Source organism: Botryllus schlosseri, chromosome 1 (genome assembly GCF_051294905.1).
Source record: "Botryllus schlosseri isolate E-star chromosome 1, Bs_hap1, whole genome shotgun sequence".
Taxonomy (NCBI): domain Eukaryota; kingdom Metazoa; phylum Chordata; class Ascidiacea; order Stolidobranchia; family Styelidae; genus Botryllus; species Botryllus schlosseri.
In genome coordinates, this window is record NC_137236.1 from 32,973,087 (window position 1) to 32,992,747 (window position 19,661).

The window sequence follows — 19,661 nt, forward strand, 5'->3', positions numbered from 1 at the left end:
ACTTTGACCACCTCTGGTTGTAACACGAGAAGCAAATCGACATTCAGGTCCGTAGACGCATCTGTCTGCTACTGCTCAATTCTGAGGAGGTCACAGAAACAAATTGGCATCCATTAATTACTTGCAAATCCAACTTGCTAACTATACCTGACCTTAATCGTTATACCGAGTGACATTGTTACGCTCTTTTCGTGAATGCAACGCGTTTATGCGAGGCATACTAAAACGTAATTCCTAAGAATCGCGATAGGACGATCGATGCGACAGAGACCACCTGGCATAGGACAAATTGGGTCAGGGGTCTAGCGTACAATTTCTCCGTGATGAGTACCCAGACTCGGTAAAACTGAAAATAGTTTTTCTCTATCTTTGCATACTTTCTGTCACATCAAGGAATATGGCCATCACCAAGGTGGTCAAAGTGGTTATCATTTCTTCTCCTTATTACATGCAAAAACTACTTCAAGTAGAAGTACAATCATGGGGTGAAGTGTATTGAAATGAAATAGTTTTAAAATATAATTTGGTTGGAGGCAATACTCCCTCTAGTCTACTACTAAGGCAACTTGCGAACATTTATCTCGCTACTTCGGAAAGTTAGTATGGCAGCTTCATTCACCAAATTAACACTAAACAATTCCAAAGCTGCTTTCTTCCAAAGCAGTCTTCAAGGATAAACTAAAACCAAGGGTCTCAAACACGACGCAGCGAGCGTACCTATAGTTAAGTAAGAAAGAGAATCCTAAGTAACAACCGCTGTCCACAATAACCAAACGGACTAATTAGGGGACAACTTTTGTATGACGGTATTACCAGTAGGGGAACGGAAGATGAATATAAAAGAAATGCCTAAAATTACATAGTATCGCAGGTGACTGAACGACAGCTCCTAAAATATGACAGCGTGGAATATCGATTTTATCCCACGTTGATACATTGTTGATGACCGTTTTTATGAATTGCCCATGCTCTTAGCAACCGGCAATGGAGTTCAACCACAACACAATAAAGAATAAATAAATTGATCAAGTTCATCATTTATTCTCAGTGGTAAATATGTTTAAGATATCCGCTTGCCGATGTTAAAGATATCCGTTTGCCGGAAATAATACATCCACTCTAGCCGTGGTTTGGACTTATGTAGTATATACTACACTGTGACCGATAACAAGTTGAGGGAATCGAACAAAGTTTCAGCAGTCGACCATGGGGTTCGCGATAGTGCCACAAAAGACCAAGAGAGTCCTGTATTTCCGGGGACGTTGACGAGGGTGACGTTCCCGCTTACGTACCCAGGTCTATCTCGTGCCGTTTTTTCCCTGGGAACAATGTCCGATTCATTCGTCACCATAAACTGTGGGAATCATTATCGATCGCCCCATAATCGCTACAATCGTTCGTTAAACAACCGACTGTTACTTCTAATGCAGCTTTCGACATCCACACTGAAGGGAAATCCAGTGTGCGGGACGAGTATTCTGATGATCTTAATGCGTCCGTCTCACCAGAACAAGCGCTCAAGGCTGACTATGGTTCTGACGGCGTAGCGGTAGATGTGGGCACGCACCGAGATCAGAGGAAACAAGATTCGAATGTGGAGGTCTCACTTGCTATGCAGAGAACCTCACCCTCTCTCCGCCAACGTAAGGCACACGCGGCGGTCCAAACACGCTCATTCGTGGGTAGGTAACAACGTATGAGTAGCGTAAAGAATGAGGGCCATAATGGAGCGCCTATGCACTCAAGTGGTTGAACATGCCAAATCCCCTTATCATATCAATCGCCTGATTCAACGACCTCCAAAAATACTACCATACATGACGTGGTGAGGAATAACGTTAACCATCATTATGCAGCTAAAATAGACAGTATACGATTTCACCAACGTGCCGCAAGTCATGGAATACCTATGCGACAACGAACTTGATGTCTGAAAATGGACCGATTAAAGCCAACATAATTTAACATTAAATGACTGAGAAAAGTCACCGATGAAAAACCTTGTAATCAGTCTTCTGCTGAGTAGGGCTCGACAGTGCCATGCATTGCGCAGAAGACATAACATTCTTCAAACAAACATCAAGAGGAAATCCTAAGTTATGTTACCTTTAAAAAAAAATAACGGTGTAGACCTGTGATTCCCAACCGTGGCCCCGAGGCCGCATGGAGCCCCAAGCTAGCCCTCTTGTAGCCCCCAAAAATATTAAGAAATCGAGTTGTGACAAAAAATAAAATTTGAATTTATAAAATACACTTGCTAGGCTTGGAATCTGGAGTTTTTAATCAGGATTGCAGTCGTGAGTAGACTGCTATCGTTAAATCATTGCTTTCAGTGCAATGTGCCATAACTTTCCAGTTGAACGAGCAGTAGCTATAGATAAAGGTAAAGACAGGGCCATAACTGCCGCACGCCAAATCCCCAATGAAGAGGGGTGCGAGCTCGAACGGGGCTCAAAATTATTTCGTGAATGAGCATAAATTTTAGTGTATTTTTTGGAAATCTTTTTCAATTTACTTTTCTCTATGCATGATTTCATGCTGCCAAATATCTTAATTTTTGGGTACTCATCCCCAAGAAAAAATGCGCAAGATTTATAGAAATGGGCATTGGGCATATCGACGTTGTCCAATACCGCACCACGACGCACCAAGACATACTAAGTTTTAGGCCATGTAACATGCGACTCCAAGAAGTGTGTCAGAACGATCGGCATCGAGAAAATTTTGGCCGAACAGGACTGCCCTTATGCTGACCGAAAACTTCATTATATATACATAATACTATCTTGGCAATCTGAACCTCACGAGACAAATACCATCCCACAGGAAAAAATTATATTCCAGTGAAGAAATACCAATTTGAAATGGTGTGCGTCTCTTAGTTTGGAAGCCTACATACGTTTGGGCGATTTTATATTTTATGATATAGCAGACAGGAGGTCACGAAATAACATGTTGGAATCATACTAATGGGCCCTACAGTTTCCAAGACACCTTACTCTGCTCTACCGGTAAATCTGATTACGCTAGCAGCGAGGACAAGAAACTGATAGCAATATATATGCAATTCCCCATCATATTGACCGATTTCATCATGAATAATTGAAAATGTTCGCGCATCGGGCCCAAGACCCAAGTTTATGAATTTTTTTTTGGGGGGGGGACTGACGAAGTGGTGTTACGTTCCTGCAAACGGGTATAAGCCCGAAGATGTTTAGTTATTATTGAGGGACCCTACCTTTTCAAACACACCTCCCTCGGCTCTACCTGTACAACTGATTGCGTGAGCAGATAGATGATAAAAATTGATGGCAATACATATGCAATTCCAGATCATATTGACCGATATCGCGCTATGCGCGTCTAGGCGATAAAAGCTGACTCACCAAATCGCCCCGAAAGCAGCATAATTGGTAGTCCTATAGCTCACAACCCAAGCGCCCGCATAATTTGATCCGGTCTTTATCGAAAGCTAGTGTCGCACTGATTCCAAAAATACAAATTGAAATCTCGCCAGGGCAATAAAACTACTCTAAAATAGCAACCAAAGGTCGATTGTTCTGAACAATTGGAGTGCAACAGCACAATGTCCATAACAATGGCCAATGGCGTCAAGCGATTGATCGGAACAATGCCAATTTTCATATTTTGATGACTATTTTGGGTCCGTTTCATTACCCTGGTATTCGTGCGGCCCCGACCGTACTCTGAAATTCTAAATTTGGATCCGACAACGAAAAAGGTTGGAAACCACTGGTGTATATAGTCTTTATATTATATTCACCACATTCGTATGCTGGTGGTCGTATGCTTCAAGAGTATCTGATTACTAGGGCCATTTAAAGTCATTGAAGTCATATTTTTTTTCTATGCATCAGTAAGTCGTGAAATCAATTTTATCGCAAATACCGCATCCCTATGATGTATATTAAGAAAGGCATAAAGTCATATAAAGTCATATTTCGTCAACCCACATCAGCTTATGTGGAGCGCTTATTTTCCTTACTAAAGTCATTGTTACGTCCAAATCGTAACTACAAAGACTCTGACATTCCACACTACATGAAACTGTACTACAACAGTGGTTTCAAAAAATTATGTTTAGTACTTTTATGTTGCGTATGTTTTACTCTTTAGTTCCGTGAGTGACGTTGTTCGCTTGTAAAAATACACAAATTTCATGTAAAGTCATATTTTCCAAAAAATATAGTCATATTATTGATTTTGTTAAGGTCATGTAAAAATGACCCTACTGATTACTGACAATCGGCATAATATTGTGAATATCATAGTCTTGTATTAAATTAATCAAGTGGATTGCTTTGTTGGTGGAATTAATTAGCTTGTGATGCAAAATACCTCTATTTTTATAAGCACCATGAATCTATGACAAAATTCCTTCGTTCATAATAAAGCAAAATCCATGTGATTCATATGAGGTCGATTACTCCATAAGCAATGACGGCCAGGATACTAAATAAATATTGATTCGCGGAAAGTTATACTAATATAATAGAACATGAGTGCGATCTTTTTATCCATAAAATACACACGGTACTGGGCAATGTTATATCCAAGTTACGCACGTGCGCAAATGTGCAGTGCTGACACGGTTTCTGAGCACAGAAAATCTAAGCGCACAAAAAATCCGAAGTGATGACTTTTTTTTAGTCGTTACGCACTGTTGTCCGAGAGTCTGCGCAGTGAGTTGGTGAGTGTGCACAGACTCGTCAAAATGGGTGGAAACGTTGGTCCAGGGTAATAAACGTATTCGCTCTTGTTCGCGATGTTAACGCGCCAAGCTGATATTTACTTTCAACATTATAATGGTCAGCATTACTCATACATGTCCTTTAAATATAACCTCACGAGTTTAATCACGTACTGCGGTTCATTCTGTGATACATTGTATATTAGTAATCATTTCCCAATAACTTACAGAATCTCCACAAGCATCTACATCTACGCTCTCAAAGAGTACGGATGACAACTCTGTACGTGATCCCAACCAAGGTGACACATACTCCAATATGGCTGTTGGTACAATCAATCACGGAGTTATGATTGTTAAACATGAAAACACCCGATCCAATGTTACAGCAGGAATACCTAACATGGATCGACCGCATAAAGTGCAAGGTAATCAAATTACACATTCGCATCAGGCTCCGAAAGGCAGGCGTTGTCAAATCTGCGGGCCACATACGACCAACGACAGCTTTTTAACGCGCTCGCTTAAGCCAGAGGCGGGCAACTTCTCCAGTCGGCGGGCCGGATATAGGAAAATTAAGTTCTTGGCGGGCTGGATTATTGAATCATACATTATTCGCCCATATACGATGAATAAATTTTATTTAATGATTGTATTTTAACAACAGCAATGTCATATCAAAGCCAATTCTCGTCGATAAGGACAAAAACAATATGGATCTGAGAACAGCATTCTCATACAGGCGCCGCCATGTCTGCTTCTCTCTGATCAATCAACACACGGTGCAAGATTTCAAGGCGTTCGATAAGCCCGATACCACAAATTCACCAAGATATCAATTCATTAGGGTTGAGTAGGTGGCGAGATAGCGTAGTGGCATAATCCACAGCTACAACACCAATGGGTAGTGGGTTCGAGTCCGACTGAGGTCAACTCCAGAATTCTTACACAAGTTTCGGAGGTTTGTCTAGGCTCCTCCTCGCCATCTCATCTGTATAAGCGGTGTCTTACAAAAGCCTATAAGTGTGCCGTGATACAAGTCGGCGGTTACGGAATCAAAAATAAAATAAATCGGCCTGGTGTAAATGGCCATTGCAGTCGACAAATAACACGATTACCAGAAACAATATTAGGGTTGAGTAGATCGTAGGATAAAGCGAGTCTTCTCGATTCGACGAACTTATGCATAAGCTCCACTCTCGCACGCTGCGCGCACACGTATTCACGGTCGGGTGATGCTACAGTCGCAGATTTGGTGTCGCTTCATGGCACGAAACGGCAACGTAATTGCTAATCCCATAGATGACGACCCGAGCGCTCAAATTTATTAACGTTGATATCATTCGAAAGCTACAGTCGCGCTGATTCTGATAATATACATCAAAATCTGATCAGGGCAATGGAACCCTGTCGAAATACCCCTCAAAGTATGAACATCTTTATATTATCAGAATTAGCGCGACTGTAGCTTCCAAAAAAGATCAGCTTTATTAAATTTGAGCGCTCGGGTCGTCATCTATGGGATTAGCAATTACCTTGCCGTTTCGTGCTATGAAGCGACGACAAATCTGCGAATGTAGCATCACTCGACCGTGAATCACGTGATGCGCATCCATCCGTAGGTTAGTAATATATAGTATGACTATAGAATGTTAAAATGGAATGGCAACGACCGATTTTGCACCATCGTTCCGCTTCGCCGAGGCTGGAGTGGAGAATTGTTTTGCGTAAGCGACTGTAGGATTTCTGGCAATCTAAAAGCTATCTTCCAGAGCGCAGAATTTACCGAATATGGTCTTGATCGAACGCTACTGCCACACCGATTCTGAAAATATAAATTAAAATATGATCAGGCACTGATCCACCTAGATTCCCCTCTCCAAGTCTGAAATATCGGCATTGTTCGAACAATCGGAGGGTCGCCACGGGTCATTGTTATGGTCCATAGGCGCCGACTTTTATTTTTGCATGGGGTGGCGGCAGGCGCGTAGTCAGGGGGTGTCGAAACCACCTCCTTTCATAACGCAAAACCCCGTCCTTTTGGAATGACCATTCTGACGCTAATGTTCAGTTGCAATTCAACAAGTCGTGTTACGAGGGCAAATTAACGAGATTCGTCTGTGCACGCAAATCGAATCGCACATTGTAACGCAGGGGTCACCAACACGCGGCCCGCCTGGTCATATTTTGCGGCCCGCGGCCTGCTTTGGGGAAATTTTGAAAGAACGGTCAGAAAACCATTACGAAATGCCGAAATTGATTTCAGTTTAAACATATTGTTGTTGTCGTTCAAAGTAAGCCATTCTACTGTGCCCAATATCACTATTCCTTCGGTTCGGCATGGTAATATAATTATCTATTATGGAGGAATAATTTGCTGATATGAATGGGCATATTGCCTTGGCGTGCAATGGCCCACCAATGCAAAGACCGGGAGGCTTGATAGAAGATTTCGGACTCTTCAAGAGACCATGCTTTACGGGTAGATAGTTTTCCAGCAAATAGGCTACCGTCGTACCGTGTCTATAACTAACCCCAATATCGATTCTTTAATCCTGGGGCGGTCAATCTGCGGCAGTAGAAGAAAAATTATGCGGCCGTCGACACTCAATTCAACTAGGATGTGTTGGTGGCTGTCAATATTTTGCAAATTGAATTTACGAATTGACTCGCTAATTAATGTGAGGTTTGAATTAGTCTTGAAATTTTCTTCGCGCTATGCGCGCTTCAACGCGAGTTGTTTTCGGATTTTAATACAGCGGTGTCCTTTGTAATCTGAGTCCCACAGTACAGATGCGAACAGCGGAGAAAAATGATGCGACCCATAAAGAAATACCAATTTTTAATCGTGTTCTCCTCATACCGAATTATTATTATTTTTTGGTAGCCTGCGTTAGGGCGAATCGAATATATTTCCACTGTAACGACAATTCTAATGGGAGGTCAAGAAATAACTGCATGCAACAGATGGGACTAATAAGAATTGGCCTACCCAATGATGCACCCTTGCATTAATAACTTCTCCTTGTTTTTGCAGACACCCCCTGCATAAACTCTATCGGTGAATCTGATCCCACGGGCCGAGAAAGGATGAATATTTGATAGTAATATGTGAAACCATACTAATATTAAATGATGAAATTCACTCGTAAGCATGAAAAATATACGCGCTTGGCGCGACTACAGTGCGAGCCCCTGTCACTCTTCATAACATGACTATATTCGCGGTCTCGGTGCCCATAGTAAGTAGGGCTGGGCAAAATCGAGTACCTGAGTGATTCGATTCTGAATCACGTAATATGCTTCGAGTCGAGTCGAGTAATCGAGTATCACTCATTATGACGTCCCAACAGAATATACTATGCCGGAGTTCAAATATGTACCTTTTATGCCGTGGCTGCTTTTATGTCGTAGCTTTATACTATATCTGGTATGATGCAACACGGCCAATAGGGCTGTTCAAAAATAACTTTTTTTCCCGATTCAAGCCGGTCACCTCTTAAATCGTCAGGTTGCAGTAGAAAACCTTGCTCACCAAATTTCACTCGATTCCAACCAGTAAAGGCCTCCGCAGATCCAATTAAAATTTTTAATTTATTATGGAAAATTGAAAAAAAAAATTCCAAATTTTTCTGCCAACCCCATGAAATTGTAGAGCTATCTTCAAAGACGTTGCAAAACAAATTTGAGTCAATTCCGACCAGTAGAAGCGGAGTTATGTGAGTTTTTCGATGATAATCCTCGGATTATCCTTGATTGGTGGATAATCCGAGAATAATCAACGAAAAACTCACATAACTCCGCTTCTACTGGTCGGAATTGACTCAAATTTGTTTTGCATCGTCTTTGAAGACAGCTCAACAACTTCATGGGGTTGTTAAAAAAAATTGGAAATTTTATTTTTTAAATTTCACGTAATAAATTAAAAAATTTAATTTGCTCTGCGGAAGCTTAGACTTGTTAGAATTGAACCAAATTTGGTATGCAGGCTTTGTTATGATAACCTGACAATTTAATCAGTGAATGGCGTGAATCCGGAAAAAAAAAGTTATTTTTGAACAGCCCTAACGGCCAATCAAGGTTTCAAGGCTTCCTCAGTGGAAAACAGTATCAAAACTATAAGCCTCGTTAGTAAATTAACTTTCAGTTGCGAGGAGCGTATATTTTCAGTACTCGAAAAATTATTCTTTTACTACTCGACTCGAATCATTAGAATTAATACTCGATTCAGATTCGATTACTCGAATCATTGTGCCCAGCCCTAATAGTAAGCCGATATGAGTGAATAGATTTGTCCGGAGTGTACCAGCAATGGACAATTGGACATGGTGAGTTTGACGTGGATATTTGGCCCCAGTTTGTTTATCACCATTATGCACCGGTATGCAGGCGCGGGCTACATGAGTAATCGAAATGCGGCCGTGAATAGCAAAAAGGTTGCCCACCCCTGTTTTAGTTGCTACAGAGTGTTTGGTATCGTGCGCAGCTCATAGTTCAAAATATAATGAAATTGATGACATGATATTTTTTGTTGTATTTGTGTTTGCTTAATAAAATATTATTCATTTTGTGGTGACTATGTCCATCGCCCATGTAAGAGTGCACAGCATTGTACTTACGTAGAGTTATCATACGTAGTTGTTAAGCTGCGTTGGCTATGTTAATCACGATATTGAAGTCATGCGGCCCGCGGCCTCTAGGAATTTTGAAAAGTGTCCCGCGACCCATTTTGAGTTGGCGACCCCTGTTGTAACGCGACGCGATCTCCCGCTGAGATGATTTCGAAATTAGGTCATTGAATGCCGCAAGCTCGGCATTCGATCGTCGCTAGACTGAGCAGTATGGCTCGAAAGACAGGCAAGATTCTTGCCTGCTGGCGGTAAGGGATAATTACTGATTGGCAGCGCGCGTTTGTAATCATCATTCTTGTACCGCCAACGCAATGGGTTTTGACTGAGTAGCTCACATCGCAACAATTGGTTGCTGATTAAAACATTGCTGCATTTCCCGATTTACGTTCGCAAAGCTTAATTTGATTAATATTACGGGCACTAGAATAAATTCCAACTAGCAGGCACACACAATAAAACACTGTTCAACTTGCGCTCCGAGAATATTTATCAGAAAAAAGGTTCACTAAATATTTTAAACGCGGCTTGCGGCCCTCATCGATGCATTTAATTCACTTTAATAATTTGTAGAACGGATATTTGGTTGTCAAATCGCGATAGGAGATGGTGGTTCTCAGAGCGCGCGATGAAATCTACGTTTCTAACGATGAGGTCGAATTTGTATATCTAATAAGAATCGTTAGTTTTCCGAAATCATCATCAGTTTACTGTGCAAAATACATAGTAGTGATCAATTTTATCGGACTGTACAATGTACACGTACAATCGGCCAGCAAGATTGCTCTGATAACGAAATTACAGACATGCCGCAAACCTGTAATAATTACAATTACAGGGTGCGCTATAGTCATACCTGAATACCCAGGTGTGGCAAATGGCAACGAGCACAATAATTCGTTCAGACGCGGGCATAGGTTTCAATCAAAAAGATACATAAACACAAACAATATTACACTCAGAGATTGTTACTGTTTGGCGAAAGTGTTTCTGCAGACGTTAGTAGGCCTGCTTGCGGACGCGCTAAATCAAACCCCAGCCGATAGTGCACATGAGATATCGATGACCCATTTCGCATATAAATGATCCTCGCAAATTTGTAGTACGCAACATCGATAATACGTTTTAGTGAATTGGCATTTCAAAAGGACTGGATTTCTAGTTTAAAATGAGTAACTCACTGGCTACGCACCTAGGGTTCTAATACCGACAACGCGCTGGTTATAATATTAGCCAGGGGCCTACGGCATACGTAAGTCCCGATCAGCCAGTCGAATTTGATCGTGAAATGGTGCAATTTTAATTATCCAGGTGTTATTGCAGCAAGAGCAATATGGGCGCATGCCGCAACCTTATCAATAGAAATGCAAATCCCGATGGTTTAAAATTCAATTCGCGACATGGTTGAGCCCGATAGAGTCCGACCAGCGAAGTTGGTTGGAATATAGAAGGTTCCCGCTCGAACTAATCGAATAAATTCAGAATTTCCGCCACCGAAGATCTCTTATTGCATCAATATTCGACAACATAATTCAACGCCGTGCACTGCACAATGCGCAGTTAGAATAACAAATCAAACACTTGATAAGTGTCTTCGAGGGAATACCAGTGTATAAAGCAGGCAAGAATTAGTAGCCTAGAGATGATAGCAAACGAGAACTCGTGTATCTAATCAGTAATTCCTCAACTTGCATATAGCACAATGGGGTTCCGAGTCTGACATCGCGAGACAATTGTTTGCAATTGAATATATGCGCACCTTGCGCAGGAATGACTTTCAATTCGCAGGCATACATTAACACACTTTCCTATTTCGCGGTCCAATTCCAATTAAAAAGACTATCACAAAACCAAGTCAAGAATTATTTTGTAAACGAATATGTCTGCAGGAACAATTTAATTGAGAGAAATAGAACGTGAATCCGCTGGTCCAGTAGAGAGGGCTGGTGTTTCTCAGAGCACGCGTATCGAAATTGACGTCGTAAACGAGGTAGCTTCGATTGTATGATTACTAATCACGGATTACAATTTATTGGGGCGTTTTAAGCACTAGTTTATACTGCATATTCAATTATTCGCGCGCGTATCGGTTAATAGTAAATAGTTGGCATTTACGCGATAATCACAGACTCGCTAATTGACAGCACAGGCGGCGGACGTTTAAGAATTTTGTATTGGGTGGCCGCCACCCCATGATTATGTCATGGGTGGCTGCGCCACCCCGCCACCCCGTAACTCGGCGCGCCATAACTTATGGCCATTGTGTCGCGATTATCCGATTGTACTGAACAATGCACATTTCAGATGTTGAGGGTGTGGGTGGGGTGGGTATGGGATATTATGGCACTCAGCAACTAGGGCTTTGTGCGCCAGGCCTGAGTGGGAGGGTTGATTGGGGGTTATATTCCCCTTCCGGACAATATCACATAATCTATTATTGGATGTACCATTATAGGATTGTTCAGTAGTACGTGAAGGTCCGTTGGAAGTTGTTGTAGATTACACCTACCGAGTAGGTAATCTCTTTGTGATCGGTAACGCGTTCATTAGGGTTGTCCATAATTTGGAAAATCTCAAAAAAGCTGCGTATCCATGTCTCATTCTGTAGATTATTGATGAAAAACGTCAATGAGCCTGCAATAAGCTCATAGAAAAGTCGTTAATATTTGTCTAAATGCGTTTGAAAGTACCTGCCGTAGAGTGGGCGTGTCAGCGACCATAGAACGGCGAGAAGACTAGTAATCACGAAATCACGTCTCTTGATTGGTTAATCAGCTATGCTTGAATGATCACTACCACAGCGGCTTGCTGATTATGTGCTTCTACTAGTTCTAGAAGTTCGCCAACGGCAATGATTCCGTGAGCGCATTATTGTACGCTGATGTTTTAATGTTAAAACTTGGTGCCGATAGGTTTAGAGAGCAACCATAGCCTCTTGCAGGCATGGCAGAGGTGATACAGCGAATGATTGTGAACTTATGGAACTAAGTATAGATCCCAGAAATACCTATCTGATATGTTTGAGATTACGCCAAGTGGTCCTGTTTTTCTGGGTGCAGGTAAGGCATAATAGACATCGCCAAACTGGTGCAGCATACCATGTGAGATGGACACAATCCTGTATGTTCAGAAGATATGTGGGCCGACCAGGTGGCTTACATTGGATTTATGAACAAGAGTAACTACCACACCGCTTCAATACATTCTTTTTATGTCCATGTCTGGTTTGATTCAAGCATTAGTCTTGATGCAGCCGGTATGATCTAAGATTCATTAAGGACATGCTAGGCAATGTAAGCAAATTGAGGACTTTGAAAGCACATGCTGGTATGATTCATTATGCTGCAGTAGTCTGACAAGTGCCAAGCATAAATGACAGATTTATCCAGCCCTTACAGCATTCAAGATTCAATTATATACCACGATAGCAGCCTAATGAGATCAGAGTGTAGATGTCAAGTTTTATATTTGTATTCAATGATGGTACATCCCCTCTGAAACTAGAAATTCATTTTCCTCTCGCACAAGAGCCTTTGCAATATTTTTCCTCTTTCCATGAATGAAATCAAGGCATACAGGCTACAACGGTTACCTTCACAGTAAGCTATCCAGTCATGTATTCAAAGATATTGTGAAGCAGCTGTTCTTTGTTCATCATGTATTTCGTAACTCAACATGTTCTGAATTAATCCTAAATCATTATTTTCGGACCAATCTACAATGCGCTTACAGAATCACCGCCATTAGTCGACTCCTTGACCAGCAGATCAACAAGCCGCCAACGTCGTGATCATTGAAGCATAGCAGATCAGCCAATCAAACGCCGTTATTTCGTGATTACTATTCTGCTTGCCGTTCTATGGTCGCTGACACGCCCACTCTACGGCAGCTACTCTCAAATGCATTTAGACAAATGTTAACGACTTTCCCGTGAGCTTATTGCAGGTCTATTGACGTTTTTCAACTATAATCTATAGAATGAGACATGGATACGAATAAATTTTGAGATTTTCCAAATTATGGACAACCCGCTAGCGTTCATGTAAATATGAAGTGTTCTAACGTTTCGGGCACGTGGCATCGTTCACAGAGACCACTGTCATGCTGGCCAATTCGGTGCAGGTGTGCATTTAGTCGACAGTGACCTGTTTGAAGCCGAAAAAGGCTAGAGTTTTCACGCTGAGTCAGTTCGTGAAGCTGGGAGGTTGCACCGACCAAATTCACCAGGCGAACATATCCGGAGCTCGATTCCCGATCCCGCATCTCCTTTTTCCATTTTGTGCGACAGAAGATTGATATCATGGATTTGCATTCGCTAAGCGTCAGCGAAATCTCTTCCATCCCATTGTTGACAATGTTCGCTGCATCTTTAGCAAGCCTATTCGCCACTTCGTTGTTTACTATTCCTTTGTGAGCCGGGATCCATATAATTGTTGTGCGGCTGCCGCTAGACGAGAGGCGAGAAATACACTGAATGATGTCATCGATAACCGTGTTGCCTTCGTTGAGTCTTTGTTCGATGGCTTTGGTCGCACTTTGACTGTCTGTAAAAATGGCAATATTTGTGTTTGATGGACAGTTACTGCATGCCCACAACAGGCTTTCCTTGATGGCGATAAGCTCCGCAGGGTACACACTTTGTAAACTACTCAAGGAAAGATTGAAAGAGGCACCAAGTGTTGGGATGTAGTAGCTGGCACCGCATCCCTTGTCAGTTTTTGAACCGTTAGTATATATAGCCAAATGATGATTGTAGCGGATAGACATATACTCCTTGCACTCAATTCTGATCGCATCGGGGTGTTCGATGTTCAAGGTCTTGGAGCCAAGACTTAGATCTACTGAAATTTCCAAAGGAATCCATGGGGGTACAGAAGCGGGTTCAATTCGGGTGAGTTTTATGTTTCTGCGCGGGTCTATATTAGATATCATATTGAATGTCTTGAAATTTTCCGTGTTTGGAAAAATTTCGTGCCAGGAGTGTTGTGTTACCGATGAGCAATGGTGTCTAGGTTGGCACAATATTGTGCACCGGTATGCGGCGCATGCTTGCAGGTGCCGAAGATGTATCGGTAATTCGTTACAAAAAGTCTGTAGCGCGATCGTTGGGGTGCTAATCACTGCCCCACTACAGAGCCTTAGAGCAGAGTTTTGTATCTTCTGTATGGTTTGATAGACATACTTCGGTGCTATAAAATATGCCTCGAATCCATATTCCATTATGGAGCGAATAATGGCTCTATAAAGTAATATCATGCATGACTTAGACGCATCCCAGGATATGCCTCGCAGACACCGTAGGATATTCAGGCGCTTACTACATTTTTCAGCTACTGGACGGGAGTATTGCCGGTAGGTAAGTCTAGAATCAAACGTGATGCCAAGATACCGGAATTCTCTTTCGAACGGGATCCGCGACCCATCGAGAGATAGCTCAAAATTTGCGGGCTTGCGCCGTCTCGTGAATAGCATGGCAGCCGATTTGCTCAAGTTTATTTTCAATCCCCACTTTTTACACCAATTAGCAACCTTATTCAAGGAGTGCTGTATATTTTGCTGGAGGTCCAACGCATTCAAGTTTGAATCGTAAATAGGCCTACATATATCGTCTGCGTATAGGTTGATATGACAAGTGGCTTCTACGGGTAAATCATTCATCATAATTGTAAACAAAACTGGGCTTAAAATACTTCCTTGTGGCGTGCCATTTGTCGTATGGAAAGTATCAGACAGCTGATCTGAAATTCTAACTTGAAATGAACGATGTTTAAGGAAGGAGTTCAACCAACGTAACGAACTACCGCGAATACCAAGACTAAGGAGTTTATACACTATTGCACGCTGCTATACCCTGTCATAGGCTTGTTCCAAATCTAAAAATACCGCTAGGGCAGGGGTGGGCAAACTTTTGAGGTCGCGGGCCGCATTCAACATATGAATCCATTCGCGGGCCGCACCTATAAAATTCGGATTATGCACCAAAACGCAATATTGGTATTTGATTATATAGTGATGACATGGAGATAATATATATGCTTATTTAAAACAAACCAAACATTGCTTTGGTGGTATCATACATGCGTAAGAAACAGTGGCGAGATTTCATAGGCCGGTCATCCTTAACAACCACTTTGCTAAAACTATAGAGATGAAAGTCGGTTGTCACGATTCTTAGAACTGGATTGAAATTTGATTCTGTGAGCACTGAGCAGCGATCTGATCATGTATTTACTAATTCCACTTTTGGTACAGTTCCAGGACACACAATGCTGACAGCATCATAACAATGTTACCTTAAAACACGCTTCTACTGTGTGTAGATAAAATATAAATACCCTAATTCCACGCATACAGAGAACGAAGACACACGCTTTTCGTTGTTATAAGCACAACACTGTTATAATGAAAACTTGAGTGGCCAATCTGGAATGACACCGGTGATCCGGATTATGTTAATGTCCGTTTAAGATTTGTGATGTTTAGCAGTTGAAACCTTTCAAACTGCGTGGGACTTGAGATAGGGATGTAGCGCCAGAAATTGAACATAAAAAGTAATAGAGCAAGTATTTACCTTACAACAGTGGTTCTCAAACGTTTTAAGACACGCTCCCCTTAAGCTGGTAAGAGATTTCGCGCCCCCACCCTCTTATCGACATATCAGAAAACGCAACCAGGATGCTAGCTAACCTAACGGATAGTTTGGTGTCATGGAAGGTTACGATTGTGGATGAGAGAATTTTAAATATGAAATTCAGACTAAATACTGATCAAGAATGACGAGTTGTATGTTAGTCACGCAAAGCGCGAAAAAAAAAATCAGTTGAGCTCAGTCTCGCGCCCCCTTTCAGATGCTTCCACGCCCCCAATGGGTGCTCGCCCTCACTTTGACAGCCTGCCTTTGGATTATCGGGGTGAAATATACCAAGATGAAGTTTATTCTCGACCCCTGCATTAATTCCATTTTAGTACGCATTTTATCAGCATTTTTAGCAAGTTTCTGATGACTCTCGCGGGCCGTAGTTTGCCCACCCCTGCGCTAGGGTATATCTCTTGTTCGAAACGGCCTTATAAACTTCATCATGTAGAGAGATAATGCAGTCTCTGGTCGATCTGCGGGGTCGAGAGCCGCACTGAGCAGGGTGCAGGAGGTTGTTAGTTTCCAGCCACCACCATAAACGATTGTATATCAAGCGTTCCATAACTTTGGACATATCGCTTGTAAGTAAGATAGGTCTTTACGAGACTGCTTCGGTCGCTATTTTGCCCTTTTTTAGTATTGGGACCACTAAAGATTGCTCCCATGATGGTGGACACTCTCCATCAGACCAAATGTTGTTCAGTGCTTGCAACAGTATACGCATGTACGGTGGAGAAAGATGCTTTATCATTGCGTGACAGATTTAATCCCTTCCGGGTGCAGCACCCTTTCGCTGACGCACAACCCTCATTAGTTCCTCCATTGTGAAGGGCGAATTAAATTCATTGTTATGCGTAGTTTCTTGTAGAATCGATGGTAGATTCTCAGATTCGAACGTTGCTCGTCTGGTCTCAAACGACTCTTCCAAATGTCGATTTCCACTAACTGAGGCAAAGTGAGTAGCAAGCTCGTTAGCTATTTGTTTCCTGTCAGTAGCTACATCACGACCGCATTTGAGGGAGTTGATGTTGTTCCAAGTCCGATTTCCTACCATCGCTCGAATAACGTGCCAGATCTTTGATACACACACTAGCGGTTCGATCGAGTGAGCTCCAAAACGACTGCCAATAGTTTCTTTTGGCGATTTGGATGGTCTTTCTAGTGGCGGCGCGGCGAATTTTGAAGTTGACGACATCGTGAATAACGAATGTACGATTCATTTTAAGGAACGCTGCCCGTTTTAGCCTGACTGCTTTACAACACTCCGAGTTCCACCAGGGAACGCTTGGTTTTCTGAAGGGTTTGGTTAGCGGGATGCTAGCGTTTGCTGCTGCTATTATGGATCGCGAAAGTGCTTCAATCGAAGTCGGGGGCTCTTCTCTTTCGGAGATCAACATTTGTTCACACATTTGACTAAAATTGTCCCAATTTGCTTTCTTCGGCGACCAGGACCTGTGGAAATTATCTGCAACGCTGATCGCGTGATCAAGATGACTCAAGATCACGTAATGGTCGCTGCCAAAAAGATTTTCCGTGACTACGGTAGTTACTTTCGCCGCCAGGCATTTTAAGGTTATGACTATATTCAATACTGAGGTGCGACCAGGGTTCGGAAGAGATAGGTCTATTCTAGTTGGCGACGTCGTGTTTAACACGACCATATCGTTCATATCGATGAAGTAATGGAGATGTCTTCCACACGTGTTCATAGAGTTGCTTCCCCAGAGAGGATGGTGGGCATTGAAATCCCCGACCAATATAAATTTGAGGCCGAGGTAGGTAAAGCATCTATGCATCAACGAACGAGAGATGTTCCTATTCGGAGGGATATGAACGTTCATGATTGTTAGACCTTGGATGTTGAGCGCTTGTGTCGCCATTGGGCTTAACGGTTCTATTGGTAATTCAACGTAAGGTATACAGTTTTTAAAAAGAAAGCATATGCCACCGCCGTGTATGATTCGATCTTTTCTTAATAGAGTGTATCCGTGAATTTTGGTGAATATTTAGTGATAAGATGCGTCTCCTGCAGGGCAATCAGATCTGGTTTCGCTTGCATGTCTAAAACATGTTTTTCAGCTCGTTCAATTTTCGGTAAATCCCGCGGCAGTTCCATTGCATGATTTTCAACTTTTCGAATTTTGGTGGGTAAAGTCTTGTTGCGTTAGGTCCATGCCGATTTCACGATGTGTCAGGTTCATGGGTGAAGTATTTTCTACTGCAGTAGTGACGGCGGTACCTGCGGAGTCAACTTCGTTCGCGTGTTGATCAGCGACAGCATTGGAAGAGTTGAGTATGGAAACGCCCAGTTTTGATTTTGCAGACTGTGTTACGATTGCTTCGATGTCGGTTTGTCTCTTTTCCGTCACACACATCAATGCGCTTTTATAACTTCTCCAATAAATAGTAAGAAATCTGATGTGCCTATTGTGATTTGTTCTGGATTGCTGTTAGATTGTGAAGGAGTTGTCGTGACCTGGGTGTGTCCTAATTGGGACACGAAAGTGTTACTGTCCGGCGTTACGTTAGCGCTGTGTGTCGGAATGTTCACTTGTGGATGAATATATGTCGGCGAAGGTGCCAAGACTGGGAATTCGTTATACGACCTTACATCAGGAGGTGTCGAGTTTTGCATGATCTGTTTTCTGGCTTCCCAATAATTGATTCCTTGATTAGCTGCTAGCGCGTTGATCTGACTTTCCCGTCTGTATCGCTTACAACCACCGTAGCCCGCAGAATGAAGTTCACCACAGTTGACGCAGCTAGGTTTATTAGTACAATCTTTGTAATTATGACGATCTCCACACTTGGTACATCTGTGAGCACTTCGGCAAAATTTCGATCTGTGACCATACCGATTACAATTGAAACATCTTAAAGGCGGCGGGTTATATGTCCTGGTACGAAAGAGCATGAACCCGATGTTGACCACGGTAGGAAAGATTGTTGACGCGAAACAGATCGAAACGGATCGACTCGGTACTGTATCACCATTCGATTTCTATGAGATCCGACGAACAAATACAACATTTTTGTTATACAGTTCCTCTCTAATATCGTTATCGGAAGTAGTATAGTAGATCGGTCGTGAGGTGGGTGGGGCTCTTATGGGTGCGGTCGCACGGTGCCGAGAAACCGGGGGTGGCACGGTGACCCTTATCTCTTATGGCTGCGGTCGCACGGTGCCATTGTGTCTTATGGCGGGGGTCGCATGGTTACCTTTTCGGGTATAGGCTGCGGCGGCACGGTGCCGTGAAAACTCGCGGTGACACGGTTACCTTTTCAGGTATAGGCGCGGTGACATGGTGACCTTTCAGGTAGAGATGATTTGACTAACGTTGTGGGTATAGGCTGCGGCGGCACGGTGTTGAAAATGTATCAGGTATGGTAAATAGTGACGTGAATGGTTCTTAGTTAATGTATACGTCACAAATTATTATATATGACCGGTTCGAGTTGATCCTAACGTTTATGGTGACTGCGACAATGATATATCGTTATTCTTATGGACGCTGCGGTGATTCGTACTTTCGGTTATAGACTGCGGGTGGCATGTCGTCGTTTCAGGTGTGGAAATAGTTTGCAAAATCTAGGAATTACTCGCATGGTAATGTTTGGGTGATTAGTTTACCACAGAGCCGGCGTAGACGGCGATTCGAATATCAACAATACCAACGGACACAAA

General features: G+C 42.5%; 1 protein-coding gene across 1 annotated transcript in view; it reads left to right on the top strand.

The window, feature by feature from the left end:
* Nucleotides 1-4,852: 4,852 nt before the first annotated feature.
* Nucleotides 4,853-19,661, top strand: part of LOC145439176 (protein NLRC5-like) — a 43,571-nt gene continuing 28,762 nt past the window's right edge. Inside the window, exon 1 of the mRNA XM_080316671.1 lies at nt 4,853-5,139. Coding sequence (XP_080172797.1) covers nt 5,031-5,139 — 109 coding nt within the window. The 5' untranslated portion in view covers nt 4,853-5,030. The remainder of the gene's footprint in view (nt 5,140-19,661) is intronic.